The sequence below is a fragment of the Pseudonaja textilis genome, chromosome 1 (assembly GCF_049901715.1).
Source record: "Pseudonaja textilis isolate UNSWEBS1 chromosome 1, rPseTex1.2, whole genome shotgun sequence".
Lineage (NCBI taxonomy): Eukaryota > Metazoa > Chordata > Lepidosauria > Squamata > Elapidae > Pseudonaja > Pseudonaja textilis.
In genome coordinates this window covers 193344766-193367194 of record NC_141990.1, presented here as the reverse complement: position 1 = coordinate 193367194, position 22429 = coordinate 193344766, and the positions used below count along the sequence as shown (strand labels likewise).

General features: G+C 39.6%; 1 protein-coding gene across 7 annotated transcripts in view; it reads left to right on the top strand.

Annotated features, from left to right (window-relative positions):
* The window catches only part of SLC4A10 (solute carrier family 4 member 10), a 171441-nt gene that overhangs the window by 62771 nt on the left and 86241 nt on the right, over nt 1-22429 (top strand). For all 7 annotated transcript variants that reach the window (XM_087920080.1, XM_087920082.1, XM_087920077.1 and 4 more), the window contains 2 exons: nt 9013-9094; nt 17299-17445. In XM_087920080.1, the coding sequence (XP_087776206.1) occupies nt 9013-9094; nt 17299-17445 (229 nt within the window). The remainder of the gene's footprint in view (nt 1-9012; nt 9095-17298; nt 17446-22429) is intronic.

The following is a 22429-nucleotide window of genomic DNA, read 5'->3' as shown; positions in this document are numbered from 1 at the left end:
GAGGCTTGTTACCCTTAGCACCTGTTTTTTTCTCCAGCTGCTTATTTCAGGCAGTGGAAGATCTTACTATATCATTATTTTAAGCTAATGATACAGCTATGGGAGAATGGCCGGTAGAAAATTGCCATCATTGATTAGGGCCCCAAAACAAACAAAGCTTGTCATTTACAAGGAAACAACAACAGTTGTTTAGAAATGGGGTCTTAATATAAGTGAAAAAGAGGTACTTAGAAGCTAGTTATCAAATTTGTGGAAAGCAGTAAATGAAAATCTGGGTAGGGAGAGACTTATAATGTTTGTGTCATAACAGACAGGAAATGAATATATGTAGGTGATTTATATTTGTGGAAATCTGTACAAGATGTGCTATTATAAAAAAACTTGGGCCAGCTAAGTAATTCCCAATGCCACAGAGCACTGGGAATTGGTCTCTGAGGCGATCGATCAACAGGCTGTTAACAAAATGTTCTAAAATGCTCCTTTTGGTATCTGTGCTGCAAAGGGAAACGGTAATTCCCATTTGCTCTAGCATTTTGAGTGTTGAAGGTCTGTCATTTTTAAAGTTTTAGTTGAATCACATGGCATGCTACCAATGTCATCACTCCAAGGCCTTTGGTTTGTTGCAGTTGTAGTAATTGTGGTGCCTATATATTTGTACTTTGGAAGGCTACCAGCCCCCTCAGATGGGATCCTTAAATGAAGGAGATTAACCAAGGCAAATCCTGGTTAGGGTAAGGGGAGTACAGTCCTATGTCTGTGAGCTAGTTATGGATGGATTTAAGGCGCCATGAAGTAGTTGAATAAATCTTGGGGACATGGTAATTAGCAGATAGACATAATTGTGATGAGACAGTAATTGGAGGCATTTGCAGTTTTATAGCTTAGAAGGAATCTAAATTCAGGACGTGATAGTACATATTATTGGAGGTTAAAATACATTGTCAGTAACCTCATTAATTTAATCTAAAACCATTTTATGTTGTTTTTTTTTCAGTGCAGCCAGTGGGGTGTTGGAGGATCATGGTTTTTTGGTGGAGGAATTAGAAACCTAGGGTTTTCTGAGTGTGCTATTTTTATCGGTAGATAGTTTATTTCATCCTCAAAACTCTCATGAACTTTCAGGGAGGCTAACAATGAGCTAAAATCTTAGATGCAGCTTTTCCTGTGCAGGTTCCACTTGTTTCAGCATGCGAAGTGGCAGCCTGTTCTTTTTTCCGACGTGTGAGGAAACCACCATCAATTTCATGTACTTCCAACGCCTTTGGTGTGACAAAGCAGTACAACAATTTAATGGACTTTGTAAGAAAATGTTTTATTGGAAGTCTGACTAAAAACATTGGATCAATTGATTTGCAATGGGTATTACAAAGAGAGTATTTCAAGAATTTTGTGGGTTATGTTTTCAATACAATATATTGGAATTATTTCCTTGCCAGTCTATATAATTGAAATATGTATAATATTATTAAAACATTATGGTCCAGATGCTTTAGCAGCATTTCTTTTATTCTAAATGAAGCAAACCAAAGTTTTCCAATTAAGAGAATACTGTGAATATAAGCTATATTGCTGTAATGACATTGATCAGTTTTGGAAATGACATTCTTAACTGTAATTTCCCAAAAGTTCATCCACATATAAAAATACTGTATGGTATAAGTTGATTAAAATTAGGATTTTAGAAAGATACAAATGCACTAAAGGTCCACGTGCATTTGAAACAAGGCTTTGGAATTATAGATATAATAATACATGTTTTGAATTAAAACAATATTTAAAAATTGGACACGTGAGGAAAATAGAGGAACTAAAGAATACAACTAAGCAAGAATGCTCAAAGTTGACTTACAATTACAGAATGAAGTAAAATATTTTAAGGTTGGATATATTGAAATATATTTTTGAACAATGAACCCAGAAATTAATTTTGATAGTGTCTGCATCTACAGATTGTATCTAAAAGGTGTTATGGAAGAGTAACAAGTAAAAAGGGAAGGAATATAAAGTTGCTAACTTCCCGTAACCCTTTATTGACTTGAGAAGTTTTATGGATTTGTTTAAAGATAAGAGAGGCGATATGGGAAACAGAGATCATTTGTAATATTTTAAGAGAAGGAGATGCATTACTAAAATTGTTTATACTTGTGGTGAAGGTAGGAAAGAACTTCTTTATATATTTCTTTTTCTTTATTATATTCTTTTTTTCTTTCCTATTTTTTCTATTTTTTCTTTCTCCGCTTCCCCCCCTCTATTCTGCACATTGTATTTTTTACTTTTTTCAGTTGTATTAGTTTTCACTGTTATAATTATAATCTTTAATAAAATTACTACTGTATTAAAAAAAGATGGAGGGAAAGTGCCAAAGTGTTCTGATACATATGACCGACAGGCAGCCTCAAGGAAGATAAAACCCTGGAATGAGATCTAGATGAGTTCTACTTTCATGCAAATCCTGTACTTCATGGCATAGAGATGGGTGAAAATATAAATAAAATCTAAATAAATGTAAAAAGTATCATATCCTTCCAATAACCTTAATGCAGTAAGTTGTTGAGGTTAGGCTATTTTAAAGAATGTTGTTTTAATATAAAACTTCGGAGAATCTAGTTTTAACTGTATTTTAGAAAACAGCAACAAAACTAACAGGTATTTTTGAGGGAGATTTATTTTTCCGAAATAAACATCAGAACATTTTCCTCAGTGCTTTATGTGGAATGAGTGGTTAAGACCAGTGGTGGGATTCAAATTTTTTTACTACCAGTTCTGTGGGTGTGACATGGTGGCCATGGTGTGGCTTTGTGGGCATGGCTTTGTGGGCGTGGCAGGGGAAGGTTACTGCAAAATCCAATTCCCTCCTCACCCCACTAACCTGCTTTCCAGTTCTGTTCTCCTGTGCAGGGCAACAAAAGAAGACCCAGCCGATCAGCTGGGACTCGGGAGGGAGAGAATAGATGGGGGCGGGGCCAGTCAGAGGTGGGATTTGCCGGTTCTCCAAACTACTCAAAATTTCCGCTACTGGTTCTCCAGAACTGGTCAGAACTGGCCGAATACCACCTCTGGCTAAGATGTTGGGCTTGTCAACCGGAAAGCCGGCAGTCCAGGTTCGAGATCTAAGTGTCATGCAATGCAGTGAGCTCCTGCCAACCTACAGTTCCAAAGCATGCAAATGTGAGCAGATAAAAAGGTACAATTTCGGTGAGAAGATAACAGTGCTCTGTGATGTCATGCTGTCCACATGACTACGGAAATGTCTTCGGGCAGCACTGGCTCAGTGGCATTGAAACAGGGATGAGTACCACCCCCTTTAGTCAGTGAATGACTAGTGGAATAAAATCTGCAGGGGCCCCTTTACCTCTTTTTTAATGTGAAATATAATACAGGTGGTCCTCAGTTAATGACCACTCCTTCAGCAACTGTTTAAAGTTACAACAGCATTGAACAAGGAGACTTATGCCCTGTTTTGAAAGTTTGCAGCCCCCACACTATCCCGGCAGTTATGGGATCGTGATTTGAGTGCTTGGCAACCAGCTTGCAATTGTATCAGTGGCAGCATCCTATCGAAGTGTTAATACCACTTTATAATGCCTTGGTAAGGCCACACTTGGAATACTGCATCCAATTTTGGTTACCACAATGTAAAAAAGACATTGAGACTCTAGAAAGAGTGCAGAGAAGAGCAACAAAGATGCTTAGGGGTTTGGAGGCTAAAACATATGAAGAACAGTTGTTGGAATTGGCTATGTCTAGTCTGATGAAAAGAAGGACTAGGCATGACATGATAGCCGTGTTCCAATATTTCAGGGGTTGCCACAAAGAAGAGGGAGTCAAGCTATTCTCCAAAGCACCTGAGGGCAGGACACGAAGCAGCGGATAGAAACTAATAAAGGAGAAAAGCAATTTAGAACTAAGGAAAAATTGTTAGAACAATTAATCAGTGGAACAACTTACCTCCAGAATTTGTGAATGCTACCACACTGAAAGTTTAAAAGACGAAATTGGATGACCATTTGTCTGAAATGGTATAGGGTTTCCCGCCTAAGCAGGGGGTTGGACTAGAAGACCTCCAAGGTCCCTTCCAACTCTGTTATTCTATGCTGTTGCCATTTGCGACCTTCACTGCCAGTTTCTAACAAGCAGAGTGAATGGCATTGCTGGCAGCAGGTAGCAAATGGCGATCAGATGGTGTTGCACCTAATGAACCTCATGGGATTTGCTTAACAAGGGCAACTGGAACTGCCAGAACTGCCATTGTAAGCCAGAGCGGCCACGGGACATTGTGCTTTAGAACCACGTCACTCAGTGACAGGAGTTTCTGGTTCCAATTACCATCATTAACCAAGGACTACATTTATCACATTCAGAAGGATAATATCATTACGTCTGTAAAAAGGGAGGATAGCGGTGGCATCAGATGGGTGAATAAATGTTAGCCTAATAAATCAGATGAGCACAATGGCTTTCATCTCATGGACAGCTTGCAGGGGTTTGTTAGCTTCTACAACCAAGACAAGAACTTGATAACCTTTGAAAAGAAGTCTTCTTCTGTGCTCTGAGCTATCCATATGTTCTATTAACATGCTCCTCTTTGGTTTTAATGAAGCTAATTGTTGCGCTGATCAACGTGAATATTAACAAAAAGTGCTGAACATAATACATGTCCAGAAATACAGATTGTAATGTATACAGATTAATAATGCAGTTGAAAGAGCTGTTTGCTCTGGATTTGTCTAAATGCCTAAACATAAATGGAATAAATGGAACAGAAAAGAAGGGATTTCATTGCAGAAAATGCATCTTAGTAGTGAGCATCTGTTCAGGTTTTCTTATAAGATAATCAGGACTATCTTACAATATATGTTTTGTATGAAGGACTGTACTAGTCATAATGGCATGAACTCTTTCTGTAGTGTTATTTAAATTAACAATTGTATTATAAACCTACATTTCGAAAGAAGGAGCGGTTGGATGACACATGCATGCCCACAATTCTTTTAATGAGGCGCTGGCCTGGCTTGTACATTATTCTAGCCAGAATTTTAAACAATGGAATGTAGAATAAGCCCCAGAGACATAGTCAGTACATCATACTGGATTATTTATTTATTTGCAGGGTTTTTTTTAATAGCTCTCCCCAGTCACGAACTTTTGGGCTGATTACAACAGAATAAAAATTAAAACGATTCAAAAATATGTGTAATATATAATTATAATGTATAAGAGGCACAGGTATGATGGGTGGCATAGATATGTGATAAATCAATCAGTAAAATATACCTCTATTAGCTATATACATTAAATATCTCTACAAAAATAAAAACCTTACAGCTTAGCATTATGGCTTCTTAAAAGGGGATTCAGTTTATACTAGTTTTTTTTTAATGTCTACATTATCTGAATGACATAGTTTCATAATTGGTTTAGTGGAAGCTTTTCATTTCTTGTCCCAAAGATACTCTTTCAAAAGACAACTGGACTTTCTTTGTTTTTCCATGAAGACATTTCACTTCTCATCCAAATAGCTTTTCAGCTTTGACTGAATGATGGGAATGGATGGATTTACACTGTTCAAAAAAATAAAGGGAACACTTAAACAACACAATGTAACTCCAAGTCAATCACACTTCTTTGAAATCAAACTGTCCACTTAGATAGCAACACTAATTGACAATCAATTTCACATGCTGTTGTGCAAATGGAATAGACCACAGGTGGAAAGCATAGGCAGATAGCAAGACATCCCCAATAAAAGAGTGGTTCTGCAGGTGGTGACCACAGACCACTTCTCAGTTCCTATGCTTTCTGGCTGATGGTTTGGTCACTTTTGAACGCTGGTGGTGCTTTCACTCTAGTGGTAGCATGAGACAGAGTCTATAACTCACACAAGTGGCTCAGGTAGTGCAGCTCATCCAGGATGGCACATCAATGCGAGCTGTGGCAAGAAGGTTTGCTGTGTCTGTCAGTGTAGTGTCCAGAGCATGGAGGTGCTACCAGGAGACAGGCCAGTACATCAGGAGACGTGGAGGAGGCCATAGAAGGGCAACAACCCAGCATCAGGACCGCTACCTCCGCCTTTGTGCAAGGAGGGACAGGAGGAGCACTGCCAGAGCCCTGCAAAATGACCTCCAGTGCACAAATGTGCATGTGGCTGCTCAATGTGCATGTGACTGATCAAACGGTCAGAAACAGACTCCATGAGGGTGGTATGAGGGCCAGACATCCACAGGTGGGGGTTGTCCTTACAGCCCAACATCATGCAGGGCATTTGGCATTTGCTAGAGAACACCAAGATTGGCAAATTCGCCACCGGCACCCTGTGTTCTTCACAGAGGAAAGCAGGTTCACACTAAGCACATGTGACAGACATGACAGGATCTGGAGACGCCGTGGAGAACGTTCTGCTGCTTGCAACATCCTCCAGCATGACCGGTTTGGCAGCGTGTCAGTAATGGTGTGGGGTGGCATTTCTTTAGGGGCCACACAGCCCTCCATGTGCTCGCCAGAGGTAGCCTGACTGCCATTAGGTACCAAGATGAGATCCTCAGATCCCTTGTGAGACCATATGCTGGTGTGGTTGGCCCTGGGTTCCTCCTAATGCACGACAATGCTAGACCTCATGTGGCTGGAGTGTGTCAGCAGTTCCTGCAAGACGAAGGCATTGATGCTATGGACTGGCCCGCCTGTTCCCCAGGCCTGAATCCAATTGTGCACATCTGGGAAATCATGTCTCGCTCCAGCCACTAATGCCACGTTGCAACACAGACTCTCCAGGAGTTGGGGGATGCTTTAGTCCAGGTGTGGGAGGAGATCCCTCAGGAGACCATCCTCCACCTCATCAGGAGCATGCCCAGGCATTGTAGGGAGGTCATAGAGGCACGTGGAGGCCACACACACTACTGACCCTCCTTTTGACTTGTTTTAAGGACACGACATCAAAGTTGGATCAGCCTGTAGTGTTTTTTTTTCCACTTTAATTTTGAGTGTAACTCCAAATTCAGACCTCCATGGGTTGCTAAATTTGATTTCCATTGATAATTTTTGTGTGCTTTTGTTGTCAGCACATTCAACTATGTAATGAACAAAGTATTTAATAAGAATATTCCATTCATTCAGATCTAGGATATCTTATTTTTGTGTTCCCTTTATTTTTTTGAGCAGTGTATATTCCTTGCAATCATCTGTTCTTTAGCACTCTGAAAGTAGTTGAGACCACTTGAATGTTTATATTTTCTTCTTCAGATACTACTGATAGTTAGGAATAACAGTGGCTCACTCCAACCACCTAGCATCTATAATGGCAGGTTGTACATAGTGAAAAAGCTCCTGTTGTTGCAAACATTAACTGTGATTAGAAGTAGAGGTATGGTGAAGGAGAACAAGGGAAGATTGTATATCAATTGCAACATGCAACTTTTGCATTATCAGTAGCAGAACACTTGATTAGCTGTTTCAAGGAGATGTGTGACTACTGCTGACTTACATTTCTTCCTGGGTCACCTTGCTGGAATGCCTAGTAAGAATAGTAAGTTGTGTTTTATTTGGCATTTTCCCAGCCAGAGCATAAGAAATACTAAACATCAAAACACTGCATCCAACTTTTTTTTTTTTTTACTAAATGAAAGTTTGAAGACACAAGTCAGTGGCAAATCTGTTCATGTGACAATACAGGATCAGAGATATTTTTCAGACTTGCTCGTGATGAGAAGATCTGGCAATAGCACATGAGAATTATTGAAGATGGAAATCGTGATATTGTTCATGTGAATTAAAACAGGATTAGTAATTATAAATAGTGCTATAGTAATAAAAAGACAGTGGATGAATAGAAATCTTAACTAACATCTTTCTGTTGAAGTCAAATCACTTCTGGAATCATGAATGTTATTTAACCATTCATTTGTGTGAGACTTTATAGGCAAGTGCTATCCATGCTACCCTTCAAGCACAGCTTCTTACAGTTGTTGGAGGTTCATCTTTGTATCAGTTTTGATGTTATCAAAACATCATGTTCTTTGTTTGCCCCTTCTTCTTCTTCCACTAACCACCATTCCTAGCATCATTGACTTCTCCAATGAATTCGCATGCGTGACATGGCCAAAGTAAATCAGGCATAGTCTTGTGATTTTGCCTTCCAATAATGTGTCTGGTTTTATACAACAAATCACCTCTCTGTTGGTTGCTCTGGCTGTATTATATATTCATGTATTCATGTATCATGAATATCATGTATTCATGTATACGTGATATTCATGATACATGAATATCATGTATATGTGGTATTCCTGATACATGAATACATGTATTCATGTATCATGAATAGGATGCGCTAATAATAGATCTCTAAGCTTAATTCTAACTCATTCACTGGCCGTGATAATTCATTTAAAAAGTCTGCAGTGGTTTGCACAGTGACAGAGCCATTGACTGAGATGGGCAGCTACAGAAATTGAATAAATAAAATAGTGGCATGCCATTTTAGAGTTTAAGTGATTAATTCTAACCAATTAAGATTCATGTTGTAATTTCCTTGGTGAGATCTGCCCTTCTATATAAAGGAAGTAGCCTATCACCTTTTGTTCTGCTTGGCTCTCTCAGGCAACATGTCAGTATGGCTTAGTGGCCTAACTCATCCTGTTTTGTTATTTTTACATGCTAATTAACCTTATGCTAGGCAGTCAGAACTTCATTAGCATGAGCAGGGAAAGCATTCTATCAGCAAAAGCTTCTGTGAAGTTATATGGAAGTGTTAAGGCTATCCGCAGATGCTATTTAGAATGACCATGTTAAGTTCTCTAGAGTGGAACCAGTCTTTAAAACAGCAGCAGGGAGTGTTGAGATCTGCTTCTTAGAGGTATTTTTTGGTGTTGATGGGAAGAAGATACCGCATTATCTTTTAATTAGAGCCAGCAATGCTTATTCTGATGGGGATGTTTTAAATTATTGTTGGGTTAAAATAAATCGTGCAGAATCTCAGCATGCTGGAAAATGATCTCTACAACCACTTTTATGTTACAGAGGAATGATGAAGAGGCGGTGGTGGACCAGGGTGGAACACGCTCTATCCTCAAGACTCATTTTGAAAAGGAAGACTTGGAAGGTGAGAGCTGCTTATTTCTGATTGAAGCTTTTATTGCTTTGAAACACGTGTAAAGAAGGTACGCTGTTGCTAATCTTCAAACAACTCAAACGTTTGGAAGTAATCTAAGTTTTGGACTCCTCCCCTCCCCCCCCCCCCCAATTCTTGATGACAATTTGGGATTGAAATTTTTTTAAAAATCAATGAGGTAAAAGGTGGAAGTGCTTCAGGCAGATTCCTTTTTAATTCACTGACGGTTTAAGGGAAAGGGTCATTTGTTTTCTTCTAGTCTCTTCCAATCGGAGCTGTCCCAACTTCAGCAGCTTTAATGGCTGCCTCTCTGCCGCCGGCAAGAAGGGCTTCTCCTGGATCAACCAGGGACTTTGCGATGTCCCTGGGATCTACAGGATGCGCTCTTCACTATCACCGTCTCTTCGGGATGGTTTAGGTCTGTTTGGACCGTCCAGGGGCAAAGATATCGGCTGCGATCTCAGACCTCTGAGAATGCATGCCGTATCGTCGCGACGCCAGCTCCGCCCCCCTGGGAAAGGGTCATTTGTTCAGCAACCATTTGAACTTGCAATGGTACCGAACAAGTGGTACTTATGGTCCTTGAATTCTGGCCGTCCCAGCACCCCTAGACTCACATGATTGTGATCTGAGTGCTTGGCAACTGGCTCACACTTACAATGATTGCAGCATCCTACAGCCACATGATCACTATTCTTTGCTGGCTTCCCACAAGCAAAGCCCATGAGGAAGCTAGCAAGGAAGGTCGAAAGTTGTTCTGGTAAGCTGCTTGCATTGCACTCACTCAGCAACAGCCACCCCTGTCTTTTTCCAATTAAAACTTTTTTATTGGTTTACCAAAGTACAAAATACAAAGGAAAAAACATGGAAAAGTAAGAAGAGAGTAAGGGAAAAAGAGGGGGCAGTGGTGGTATTTTACCGGTTTGGCCCAGTTCTCCTGAGCCAGTAGCAGCGATGAGCAGGGGAGACCAAACCGATTCTCTCTACTGCTCTGCTGTTGGGCCCACCTGCCCACCTGGGCTCCCATACTCACCTTTATCCTCTGAATTTGAAGTGCAGCTGCTTTGTGCGGCACAGAAGAGTGCCGCGCGGCAGCTGCTGAAGCAACCGGGAGAGTGCAGGCTTGCAGGAGGCGAGTTAGAACGCCTCTGTGCCTGCGCAAACACCTATGGCGCCTGCGCAGAGTGCGTGTTTGGCACAAAGTGCGCCCACCAAGCCACGCCCACTGAACCCGTGGCAACAATATTTGAATCCCATCGCTGAGAGGGGGTATAGTGTAAAGGGAGAAAAAAAAAGAAAAAAAGACACCCACTTTCAACTTTCTTTGGCACAGTCAAAGGTAACAACATTACAACTACAACTTTTTGCTTTTACACAGCAATATGTACAAGCCATTTAGAATAGGATAGGATAGGATAGGATAGGATAGGATAACAGAGTTGGAAGGGACCTTGGAGGTCTTCTAGTCCAACCCCCTGCTTAGGCAGGAAACCCTACACCACTTATTAGCCAAGTGTGATTGGACACCCAAGGAATTTGTCTTTGGTGCATATGCTGTCAGTTGTACATAAACAAAAAAGATAAAATACATCCATCAAGAATCATAAGATACAACACTTAGTGATAGTCGTAGATTACTAATAAGCAATCAAATCATATTAGGAAACAAATAAAACAATATAGATTGTAAAGATACAAGCAACACAGTTATAGTCATAAGTAGGAAGAGATAGGTACTAGGAAGGATGAGACTAATAATAATAATACACTCTTAGTAAATAATTTAACAGCGTTGTTGGAATTAGTTGTTTAGCAGAGTGATGGCATGTGGGAAAAAATTGTCCTTGTGTTTTATTTCTATAACAATAAGCCCGTCTAATTTACTAATTTCATTTTTTTCCTCATTGCAAACACAAAATCCAGAAGCAATTCTGGACTAGGGACAAAATAAAATATAATCACTTATTTGGATAAAAGAAACATTTTAACCATCTCAGCTTCCCTGTCTTGTCTGCAATCAGGCTATTCTTTCTGGCCTCCCCATGCATGCTTCCCTGCTTGGCAGCAGCTGCTTACCTGTTATAAGTCATGACAGTCATAAGTCGAGGCATTCATGTGACCAGTCCTTATGGGTTTTACACAGCAGTTGTTAAGCAAATGTCACTGTCACGTTAAATGAATCAATGTATTCCCATGGTGTTTTTTGCGTGGAAACCATCAATCATGATCTCCTGAGCACCGAACGCTGCAACCAGCCATGACGATGAATCAGTTGCCAAATGCCTGAAATGTGGTTGTGTAACTGTGGGAAATTGTGTGAAGCCATCAAAACTCCGGAACTGGGTTGCACAGGTAATCCTCGACTTGTGGCCCCAATTGAGCCCAAAATTATTACATGAGATATTTGTTAAGTGAGTTTTGCCCCCATATTGTGACTTTTGTTGCCTGAGTTGTTAAGGTGAATCATTGCAGTTGTGAAATTAGTAACTCGGTTGTTAAGTGAATCTGGGTTCCCTATTGACTGTGTTTGTCAAAAAGTTGCAAAAGGGGATCAGATGACCTCGGGATACAGCAATGGTCATAAGTATGAACCAGTTGCCAAGCATCTGAATTTTGATCACATGACCATGAGGATGCTGCAAAGGTCGTAACTGTGAAACATGGTCCTAAGTCACTTTTGTCAGTGCCCTTGTAACTTTGAACAGTCACTAAATCGAGGACTTCTGTAATTAGCTTTTGGAGGAGTCCTTCCTAACTTTGAACAGCTGCTGGGTGACTGCTCGTTAAATGGGCACTTCCTATATTTTGCTGTCAGATTTGTAGGGCCTTCTTTGCTATCACAGTAATATGGAAGCATTAAAAGGAAATTGTTCTGATCCAGACCCCCAATCACGACAAACCCACTGATGTGAACGCAAAAGATTCCTTTATTAGGCAGCCCCGCAGGCTAACAAGTCTGTCCGTCTGGAAGATGAATGGTTGTCTGCCACACCCATTCATCTCCGCCCCCTGTCTTCTATCCCCAGAGGTAGGGTGGGGCCTTGTTAGCAGTGGTGGCTCTTCCTTCCCCAGGATCGGCCCAGGGATTTTCACTGCCCTCTTCTTCTCTGCCTTCTGCGCCTCTGCACGTCGGGCACTGGACTCAGCTGTTTCTCCTCTTCCTCATCAGACCTGGGGGCTGCTGACTCTCCATCTGAGGGCTGACGGATGGCCCAGGCTCCACCTCTGTCTCTTTCTCTCTGCCGGGTCCATTCTCTCTTCCTCCTCAGAGCTCCCGGGTTGCCCTGAAGCTGACCCTGACTCCCACGCTTCCTCCCCCTCCTCTTGATTCGGTTGCTGGAGGAGGGGCTGGTGGCCGACAGGCCACAACAGAAATTCATGTTAGGGGCAGACTTACTTATATATATTTAAGGTTGACTCAGCCTTCCCTCCTTCTGAGGTGGGTAAAATGAGGACCCCAAATTGTTGGGGGCAATATGTTGACTCTGTAAACCGCTTAGACAGAGTTGTAAAGCACTATGAAGCGGTCTATAAATCTAAGTGCTATTGCTATACTTATTGCCATTCATTATCAATCTCATCAATGTGAGTGAGAGTATCTCCTTTAGGTCATGGAGCTTTCATTTACATTTTATTTCATGCGTGTGGAGTTAGTTGACTCAGAAAGCAAAGCTCCAGTCTGCTCCTTTAAGAATTATATAGGAAGCTATAAATTCTTCAGTTTCCTTCTAGATCTCTAGGTTGAACTGATTGATTTGACGAGCTAAAAACCTCTTGGCCACTTCTGTCTTTGGATAGAACATCCCTACTGGTTATTTTTATACCATACCTTTTGTTGTGACCTTATTCACAGAGACAGAAACGCAGCATCATTGTCTCGGGTGACTCGTTCAGATCACTTTGGAGACTGTCTCAGCTTCCAAATGCTGTAAAAAAAAAAAAGCAAAGCAATCCTTGCCTGGAAAGAAAATAAAAATAAATGTTTGCCTTATAATAGTATACTTGTTAAATGCATGTCATTATACATTTAGGATAAAGATATACTTTATCTGTATCCTAAATGTGGAATCCTAAATTTAACATGGTTTAGTTATATATTATGATTAAGCTGTTTATTTCTTCAGATGTGTTTGTGAAAGCTTTGTATGTATTACATTCTAATAGGAAACCCTTCATGGTTTTACCGAAGTCATGGGACATCTCTCCTGTCTGCTCCAGACTTTTAAAACTAGCTGTGAAATGTTTCCAGGTTTTGGAAACTACTTTTTGAAACCATCTAAGGCCTACAGAAGGGAACTGAGTTACCTTTCTTTGAGTTGTGCTGTAGTAGAAGGACCTCACTAGCTTCCACTATTTGTAAAAAAAAAAAGTGCAGGTGATTACCTTTTAATTTCCACACACCTCTTAATGAATATCAACTTATTTATTACTGGGGTTGATCAGGGACTACCACATCAGATGCACAAAGTGGTTAAGTACCATGGGTGGGTGTAGCAGAATAGTCCTGCTATAGATCGGGACAGGTAGGTGTTTTCTTTCTCACAATGGCCAGCCATCTTGGGTCTTCAAGATGAGATGAGCAGTGGTGGGATTCAGCCAGTTTGCACCAGTTTGGAGAACCAGTTGTTAACTTTCTGAGCAGTTTGGTGAATTGGTTGTTGGAAAAAAATCATTAGGGCAGAGAACTGGTTGTTAAAGTATTTGAATCCCACCACTGAAGATGAGGATCTATTCTTTGCCCTATGTTGTTTCCCTGTAGCTGTCATTTGAAAGCATGCTGCCTGCATCTGGAGGTGAGGCTGAGTTTCAAGTTTAATAGCTGTTATCTAACCATTTGATGATTTTTGTTTCAAACTATTGGTCTACTTTCTACAATATCCAAAGAATCAATTTTTCTTTTTTAAAAAAATTAGTAGCCCTTGATTGACCTGCCCTCCATAAATTTATCCAATTCCCTTCTAATGATTTATGTCCTCCTTCAATCCCCTTTTTCCTTGTAAAAGTCTTTTTAATGAAAAAATATTTTCTGTAGGCTTAAGAAAACAACAGAAACATAAATGTTCAATCAATAAAAACTTGACTCAGTCATAAACCAGCAAATAAAATACAAAACTCACAATTAATTAAGATAAAAGGAAAGATGTAGTTATTCTAAAAAGGTTTAGAGTTAATACTATGGCATTCTGTGCAGAGGAGGAACAGTACTTGGCTGTGGATAAGGAAATAAGGTCAGATTGATTTGATAATAACATCTTTGGATAAAACAAGTTGGAATAACCAGGATATTTTGTAAAGAGTGGAGATATTAATTTCTGGCGACTACCTACACAGAGAGGGCAATACAGAATAAGATATTCCATTGATTCAATTATTCCTCCACCGCCTGGACACAGTCTCATTTCGAAAGGAACTTCTTCAGTAACAACTGTTGGAAGGACACTGAATTTGGTTAAGAAAAGAGAAAAAAGAAGAAATACAAAAGAAAATACATGATAAAATGTCTCTTCATATTTTCACATTTCCAAGAAGTACCTTAATACCTTGGTAGACAACTGCTTTGAAATTTGGTACTCAATCAGAGGTGGTATTCAGCAGGTTCTGACCAGTTCTGGAGAACCGGTAGTGGAAATTTTGAGTAGTTCGGAGAACCGGCAAATACCACCCCTGACTGGCCCGGCCTCCATCTATTCTCTGCCTCCCGAGTCCCAGCTGATTGGTTGGGTCTTCTTTTGTTGCCCTGCACAAGAGAATGGAGCTGGAAAGCAGGTTAGTGGGGTGGGGAGGGGAATGGGGATTTTGCACTATCCTTCCCCTGCCATGCCCATCAAGACACACCCACTAAGACACGCCCACAGAACTGATAGTAAAAAATTTTGAAACCCACCACTGTACTCAATGCATTTTTATGCAAAAATTTTGTCCCCATATTCACTGTTTGGTACTCAGTGCACAAGCTAAAGACCACTCAGTGTCGCCTGCCTTATGACTCATTACATTATTCCTTGTGGGAAAAATTGTTTGGTACTCATAGAGATACTCATTGGGACTCCCGGAACCAATTAAAATTGAGTACTGAGATACCACTGTACATCATAGACAACTTTTCTGGAATCATATACCAATGGTGCGTCATTTTATAAAGCTACTCTTTTAAATTGTAAGAGAATGTAAATTTCGTACCTTTTAACCATATTCTCTCCATTAATCCATTTAAATAGTGATCTCCTGCTGTGGGCAGAAAGGAGATCACGGTCCCTTCCAGACAAATATAAAAACCAACCAAACAAACAAAAAGGTTCTTGGCCCGTTTTCTCATGCATTCTGTAACTTCTTCCATTTCAAATTGCATACAGTATGTTCTAGCAGTCACATGTTCATTATTTGTATACATAATTCATTTTCATTTTATCATATTCTATTCATGGGATCTTATCTATATTAAATCTTTCTCTTAATTGTGCGCATGAAAACCATTGAAAACTAAGTCCCTCAGCAGTCAATTGTTCACTTGATTTCATCTTAAATTCTCTATTTTCCTGTATTAACAAGCTCTTTTATGTAACCATTTATCTTTGACATTGATTCTTTTCTGTAAAACATTTCTTTGGCTGAGACATACAAAAGTATTTCTGGGCACAGCCTGGGTTTGTATCTATTTCATATTTGGAATACAGCGCTCCTGATAATAATGATTTTTAAAATCTACATTTACTTTAGCTTTATCATACCGTAAATCACCATGCCACCCAAACCTCAGACCATGTCCTTCTTTTCCTGAGAGTCTTCAATCCCATTTTTTCCCAACCTAAAGAGTCTCAAGCATTCTAACCATGTTTCTTAAGAAGGGCACTGAGCAGCAATAATTCTGGGTTCCTCTTTGGTTAATAGCTGCTGCATTAAGTTATAATGCAGACAGCCCTTCTCTGAGGGAGATGGTTGGATAAGAAATATGAAATATAAATAAATATAAATAAAATAATCCTTCCTCATGTGAATGAGCTTTCAGATAGATGGAATGTTTTCTTCTTTGTAAAGATATTTGATTCAATGTAGATTAAATGTTTGCTTAGTTGTATAGCCTTTAGTTCGCAGTTCCCTTGGCCTCTGATTGGGCAGTGCAGGAAACAGAACAGAAAATGTGCCAGGGTGGAGCCATTATGTTCAGTAACTATTATTTTAAGAATATTTCACAATAGTATGGGAAACCTGTGGCTGGGACTGCAGTAATGAAAAAGCAGGGAAAACTCACATGATGTAACAGTTCCTATATACAATGTGGGTCTGTTTTTGCCTTTTGTTTCTATGCTGTGGGAAATTTTTTATCTGGAAGAAAACAAAATCATGGGAAGCCCCTGCCCGCAATTTGAAATGCTGCAAACAAGATTTATCACCTCAGTGTGCATTAGGCCTCATGTTTCCTGTTTATTCCTTAGTTCCCATTCTGTCTTCTCTTCAGTAGTTATCATCCATTACAATCCTCTAATTTCCCCCTTTTTTTGAATCCCAAATTATTGGTTTCTGGGCTACAATTAACTTTAGGAACACAGAGTTTGAATAGTGGATTGCAGATGTTCTCTTTTCCTTCCTTGTTCCTTTCTTCATACTTCAGTGAATGTTTGCATTGCCTTATATCAACTGTTCTTTCTTAATCTGTCCCGCAATCTTTTTTTATTTAGAATCCTGTCTAGGGTACAATGCCACTTTGATAAAGCCATATTACATCATGCATTATCAGTTTTAATGAAGATTGTTTCTAGGGAATTCCTTTTGTCTTGTTTCCAGAGAAACTGTCTTAATGGAGAAGGTGATAAATGCTATAAGGCTTGGTGAGACCCAATATGGTGTGGGGCAGGGGCGTCAAACTGGCATTGTCACGTTGTCTAATTTTAATGCATTAGAATTCAGTATCCCAGAATTCCTAGCCAGCATTGAAAAGACTGGGTACTATATGCCTCCCCATATGTGCATGCGCGTGCACACACATACCACACACACACACACACACACACGCACAAAGAAGTGTGTGAGTTATGCATTTAAATCTGTTCGGCCTCCCCCCCCTTTTCCCCCATTTTAATACATTTTTAGAACTTTCATTTACCCCAATCTAATGCATAAACATTATTGTAGTCCTAACGTCTTAGTGATAGATGCGTTATCAAATCTACTTACTTGGACTGTATTCTGTCATGTAGGTCACAGGACTTTGTTTATCGGTGTTCATGTGCCATTGGGTGGAAGAAAAAGTCATCGTCGCCATAGGCACCGTGGACACAAACATAGAAAGAGAGACAGAGAAAGAGATTCAGGATTAGAGGATGGCCGAGAGTCTCCTTCGTTTGGTAAGTCTTGCTTTATTATTATATATTTTTGAAAAAATAGTTCAGTGAAATGGGAACTGCAGTAAACAAGAGTTGATAGATTCTAGTCCTTTTGAAGTTTTGGACGACAAGGATAGTAGTCTCAAGAGGAGCACATTAGAGCAGATATGTCAAGATGACACCAGAGCATATATGATAATAATGGATAACAGATAATCAGAGTTGGAAGGGATCTTGTAGGTCATCTAGTCCAACCCCCTGCCCAAGCAGGAGACCCCACACCATTTCTGACAAATGGCAGTCCAATCTCTTCTTGAAAGTCTCAAGTGATGATGCTCAGACAACTTCCGAGGGCAGCCTCCAGTGATGGCGCGCCCACAACTTCCAAAGGCAAGCTGTTCCATTGGTTGATTGTTCTCACTGTCAGAAAGTTTCTCCTTATTTCCAGGTTAAATCTCTCCTTGTTCAGTTTCCATATCAAGTTCCTATTTCCTAGAACAAAGCAGGGCTGGTATAGTAGGTAAAGCTTGTAAATATTGCTACATACCTAAACAACTAAGAAATTATGACAGACCAAAGAATACTTGTCTGCAACCTTAATTCATAAAAGAGTAATCAGAGTACAGTAGTATATCCCTCAAACCTAATTAATGAAATTCCCCTACCAGCAACACCTCTTTCTTCCTAGGAACTGAGTTGTTTTATCTACTTTAGGATGACTTTTACTCTGTAAAAATCTAGAAAATGGTAAAATGAAGAAGGTACATCAGTGCGACTGAAGGGTCATTTCTTTACTCAGAAATGTATCTACCATATAACAAGAACCTTTTAAACAGGAATCCATAGTACAGCCATGTTTTGCTTATTATTATGAGGAATTAGAAGGATTAGACTTTAAATAGAAATGGGAATATATATTTTTGTTAACTTGTGTTAAGTTTACTGGCTTTTGCTGTTTAATAAGGTGAGCTGAGGACCTAGAGATGAGTTTATAGAGAATGTGGGAAGGTATGGAATAAAGAAATATTTGGTTTAACAGATTAACAGAGTTGGAAGGGACCTTGTAGGCCATCTAGTTCAACCTTCCGCCCAAGCAGGAGATCCTATACCATTTCTGAAAAATGGCAGTCCAGTCTCTTCTTGAAAGCTTCCAGTAATGAAGCTCCCATTCCTTCTGAAGGCAACTTTTGTTCCATTGGTTGATTGTTGTCACTGTCAGAAAATTTCTACTTATTTCTAGGTTGAATCTCTCCTTGGCTGTATTTTAAAAGGCAGAGATAAATTGTTAATGTTGAACATACTTGCTGGGGATGAACCGGAAGTTTCTTTTTCTTATTTTCCCTGTTTTGGGTGGGAATGGAGTGGGTTTCTGCAGCGTCTATATTTTTAATGTATTTTTTGTATCTGCTTTATCCGTTGTTAATATAATTAACAACATTACTGAAAAAGAAAAAGAAAACAAAGCACAGCCAATCTTTTATATCTCACATGGACTTGGTTTTCAGACTACACTAATTCTCACAAACTTATAAACCCTACAGAAAGCATCAAATGCCATCAGTGGGAACCGCAGAGGATATTGTTATAATGGTTTATCACCAGAGTGCTATCTTGCTAGATCTATGGAGGGACTCATTACTAGTTCAAATTGTTGCTATTATTTATAAGAAAACGGTGGTTTGGAAGCAGGTAGAATAGTATCACATGAGGATTTCTGTGTCTCCAGATTCCTTCAGATTACTGCCTACTGTCATTTGAAATTCCAGTAGACCCTTAATCTCAGAAGCTTCCCTGATTCATTCTCACCTCTCATTCTTCAAAAGAGGCATTCGCTTATTCGCCTTTGGATATTTTATCTCTTAATACAGAAACATTTAATGAAAGTATGCTTCTCATTGGCCATATGGCCTTTTTGCAATATATTTTCTTCTTTAGAGGTTTATTAAAAACCCTAATACCTTATCATGCTTTAGAATTACAGCTTTACATGGAAAATTTATAACAAAACATTGATTTATTAACTTACCAGGTTAATGGTCGTCATTTTAAATTCTTATTTCTCTTCTGGCACCCTCCGCGCCCCCTGCACTTTTTCTTTTATTTCTGTTTCATTTCTCTTCTTTATTCCCGTTGAACAACAGGACAATTTGCCATTCTGTCTTCTCTTACTGCCAGCTATCACAAGTGATAAACTGTCCCCCTCCCTTCTCCTTGGATTCCTGATTCTTTTGTTCCTCCTCACTAGAAGGTACAGTGAGTTTGTTCCTCCTCACTGGGAGGTATAGTGAATTTGAAAGCCCTCTGCAAAAGCATTGAATAAACCATCACCGTTGTTATTTGCTGATTAGTCTGTACTGTACTAACGCTTGCTGGAAACCATCCAGGAATTAAAAAAAAAAATACCTCAAAATATTAACACGAATGAAGGCGAATATATGAGTCCCAGGATAATGTTGCAGGATCCAATCTGGGTCAGAGCTTCTGAGCTTTCAGACTTGTGTTGGAGCCCCATCCTCGGGGATCTTCTTTCTCCCGATTCTTGTGAAGAGAGACATTCATTGAGGATGGACTCCAGCAGGAGTCCAAAGGCTCAGAAGGCTGAACCTCAAAATATTAAAATCCCAAAACCACTAGACATTTACAAACGTAACAAGAGCCATGTAAGTAACAGAATGGTCAATGTCTGGAATACTCTACCTGACTCTGTGGTTTCTTCCCCAAACACTTTAACCTTAGACCGTCTACTATTGACCTCACTCCTTTCCCAAGAGGCCTGTAGGGGGCGTGCATAAGCGCACCAACGTGCCTACCGTCCCTGTCCTATTGCTTCTTTTTCTTATATGTACCCATTTCATGTATTCATAACTATGTTTATACTTATACCTGTTATCTTTTAATCGCTTGACAAAATAAATAAATAAAAATAAAATAAAAATAACTGTAAGTTTGGTATATTTTACATATGTATGCAGGGAGACATTTCCTCCTGTCTTCCTCTGCCTTGAATATCATATTCATCCAAGCACGAGCCCCATTGGCCCCAAGTCTCAATGGCTCGGCTTTAACAATGAGTTCAGCTTGAACAATTCCAGAGTTGTCCCGTGCTGCTTATAATGGCGTCGTTCCCCAGGAGAAATTTCTGATGGGCTTAATAATGATAGGAAGTACTTTTCTGCCTGAATAAGAATATATACAGCCACGAAAAGTATATGAAGGGTGTGAATACTTTTAATATTATACTAAAAAGATAGATACAAGATCCAGTCTGGGTCCAGAGGTTTTTGTCTTCTGAGCTTTTGGACTCGTGCTGGACCCCATCCTGAGGGAACTTCTCTGTATGCTTTCACAGAGAAAGCCCACAGAGAAGTTCCCTGAAGATGGGCTCCAGCTCAGAAGACAAAAACTCTGGTCCCAGTGACCGACCCAGATTGGATCCTGCAACATTATCCTGGGACATGCCTTCATTCGTGACAGATCTTACAAAAACACGGCTGAATAACTTGCTGCATAGTACTGCAATATCAACAAATATTTTAGTTTCTTAGACGTGCCAGTGGAATTTCTGGAGTAAACTTAATAAATCTTTTATTTTAAAATGTATTTAAATGCTAAGCGTTAGAAGCACAAAAGCAAAATGATATGAGCCTTTAGAGAAGGAGTTGAAATAATTAACATCTCCTTCGTGGAAGAATATGAAGCAGAGGTGGTATTCAGCCAGTTCTGACAGGTTCTGGAGAACCAGGAGCGGAAATTTTGAGTAGTTCAGAGAACCGGCAAATACCCCCTCTGACTGGCCCTGCCCCCATCTATTCTCTGCTTCCCGAGTCCCAGCTGATCGGCTGGGTCTTCTTTTGTTGCCCTGCACAGGAGAACGGAGCTGGAAAGTAGGTTAGCGGGTTGGGGAGGGAATGTGGATTTTGCAGTATCCTCCCCCTGCCATGCCCACAGAAGACACACTCACCAAGCTACGCCCACAGAACTGGTAGTAAATTTTTTTGAATGTCACCAATGATATGAAGGCAGAAAAAGTACCTTTCACAATCTGTTGTTAATAGGAATTAAGAGAATAAAAATGGTCACAAAAACCAACAGAAGGTCAATTTAAAAGAATGATTTACATGAGTTTGTTTTATATGAATTGACAATGGGGGGGGGGGAAATCCTAATCTAGAAATTTCCTCCCTTTCTTTCCTGTATGTTACTCATCACTTTAAAACAGGTGTTTGTGTTGATTCAGTATGTGTATTGTTCAGATTTTTTTAAAGATTAAATTTACAGATCTCTCTTGAAAGGAAATCTACAATACGGGTAGTGTCCTCAATGTACGACCACAATGGAGCCCAAAATTTATGTTGATAAGTGAGAAATTTATTAAGTAAGTTTTGCCCCACCTTACAAATATTCCCTGAAGGTCACCCATCCCAATATTGATTAGCCTGATCCAACCTAACAGAGATCAATCCAGTGCTGCTAGCTGCTGAGATGTCTTCATATATAGTACAGGTCATACAGAGAAATTGAATTCATGTTTTCTGCCTTTTAAATTTCCACACACTCTTCCAGAATAACATTTATTATCATCTTAATAGACATGATATTTCCTCTGTCATGTTTTAGAGTATTGCATTAAAAAAACCATACAAAGTCCTATGCAAAGGTTTTCCTCTTGACAATTGCAATTTTTGGAAGTCCTGTTTGCCATGTTTTATAATTAATCTTTTATTGATAAGCATAAAAGCACTTACATAAGAGGGAAAACCCAGGGAGAACTTCACTTATAATAGATTTTTCCATTGATCGATGGTTTGTTCAAAATGGGCTCATTACCCAGGCTGTTAATTTGTGGTTGGCCTTCTGAGTCATTGCCTTTCTTTGGAATCTGTTTCTGAATCTGTTTACTGAATCACAGGCTATGGTTAACTGCCCACAATGATTTCTTGCTTCTGTCATAAGGATGGCAGTAAGGTAAGAACAACTATAATACTCTGCATTTTCTAGAAGTTAT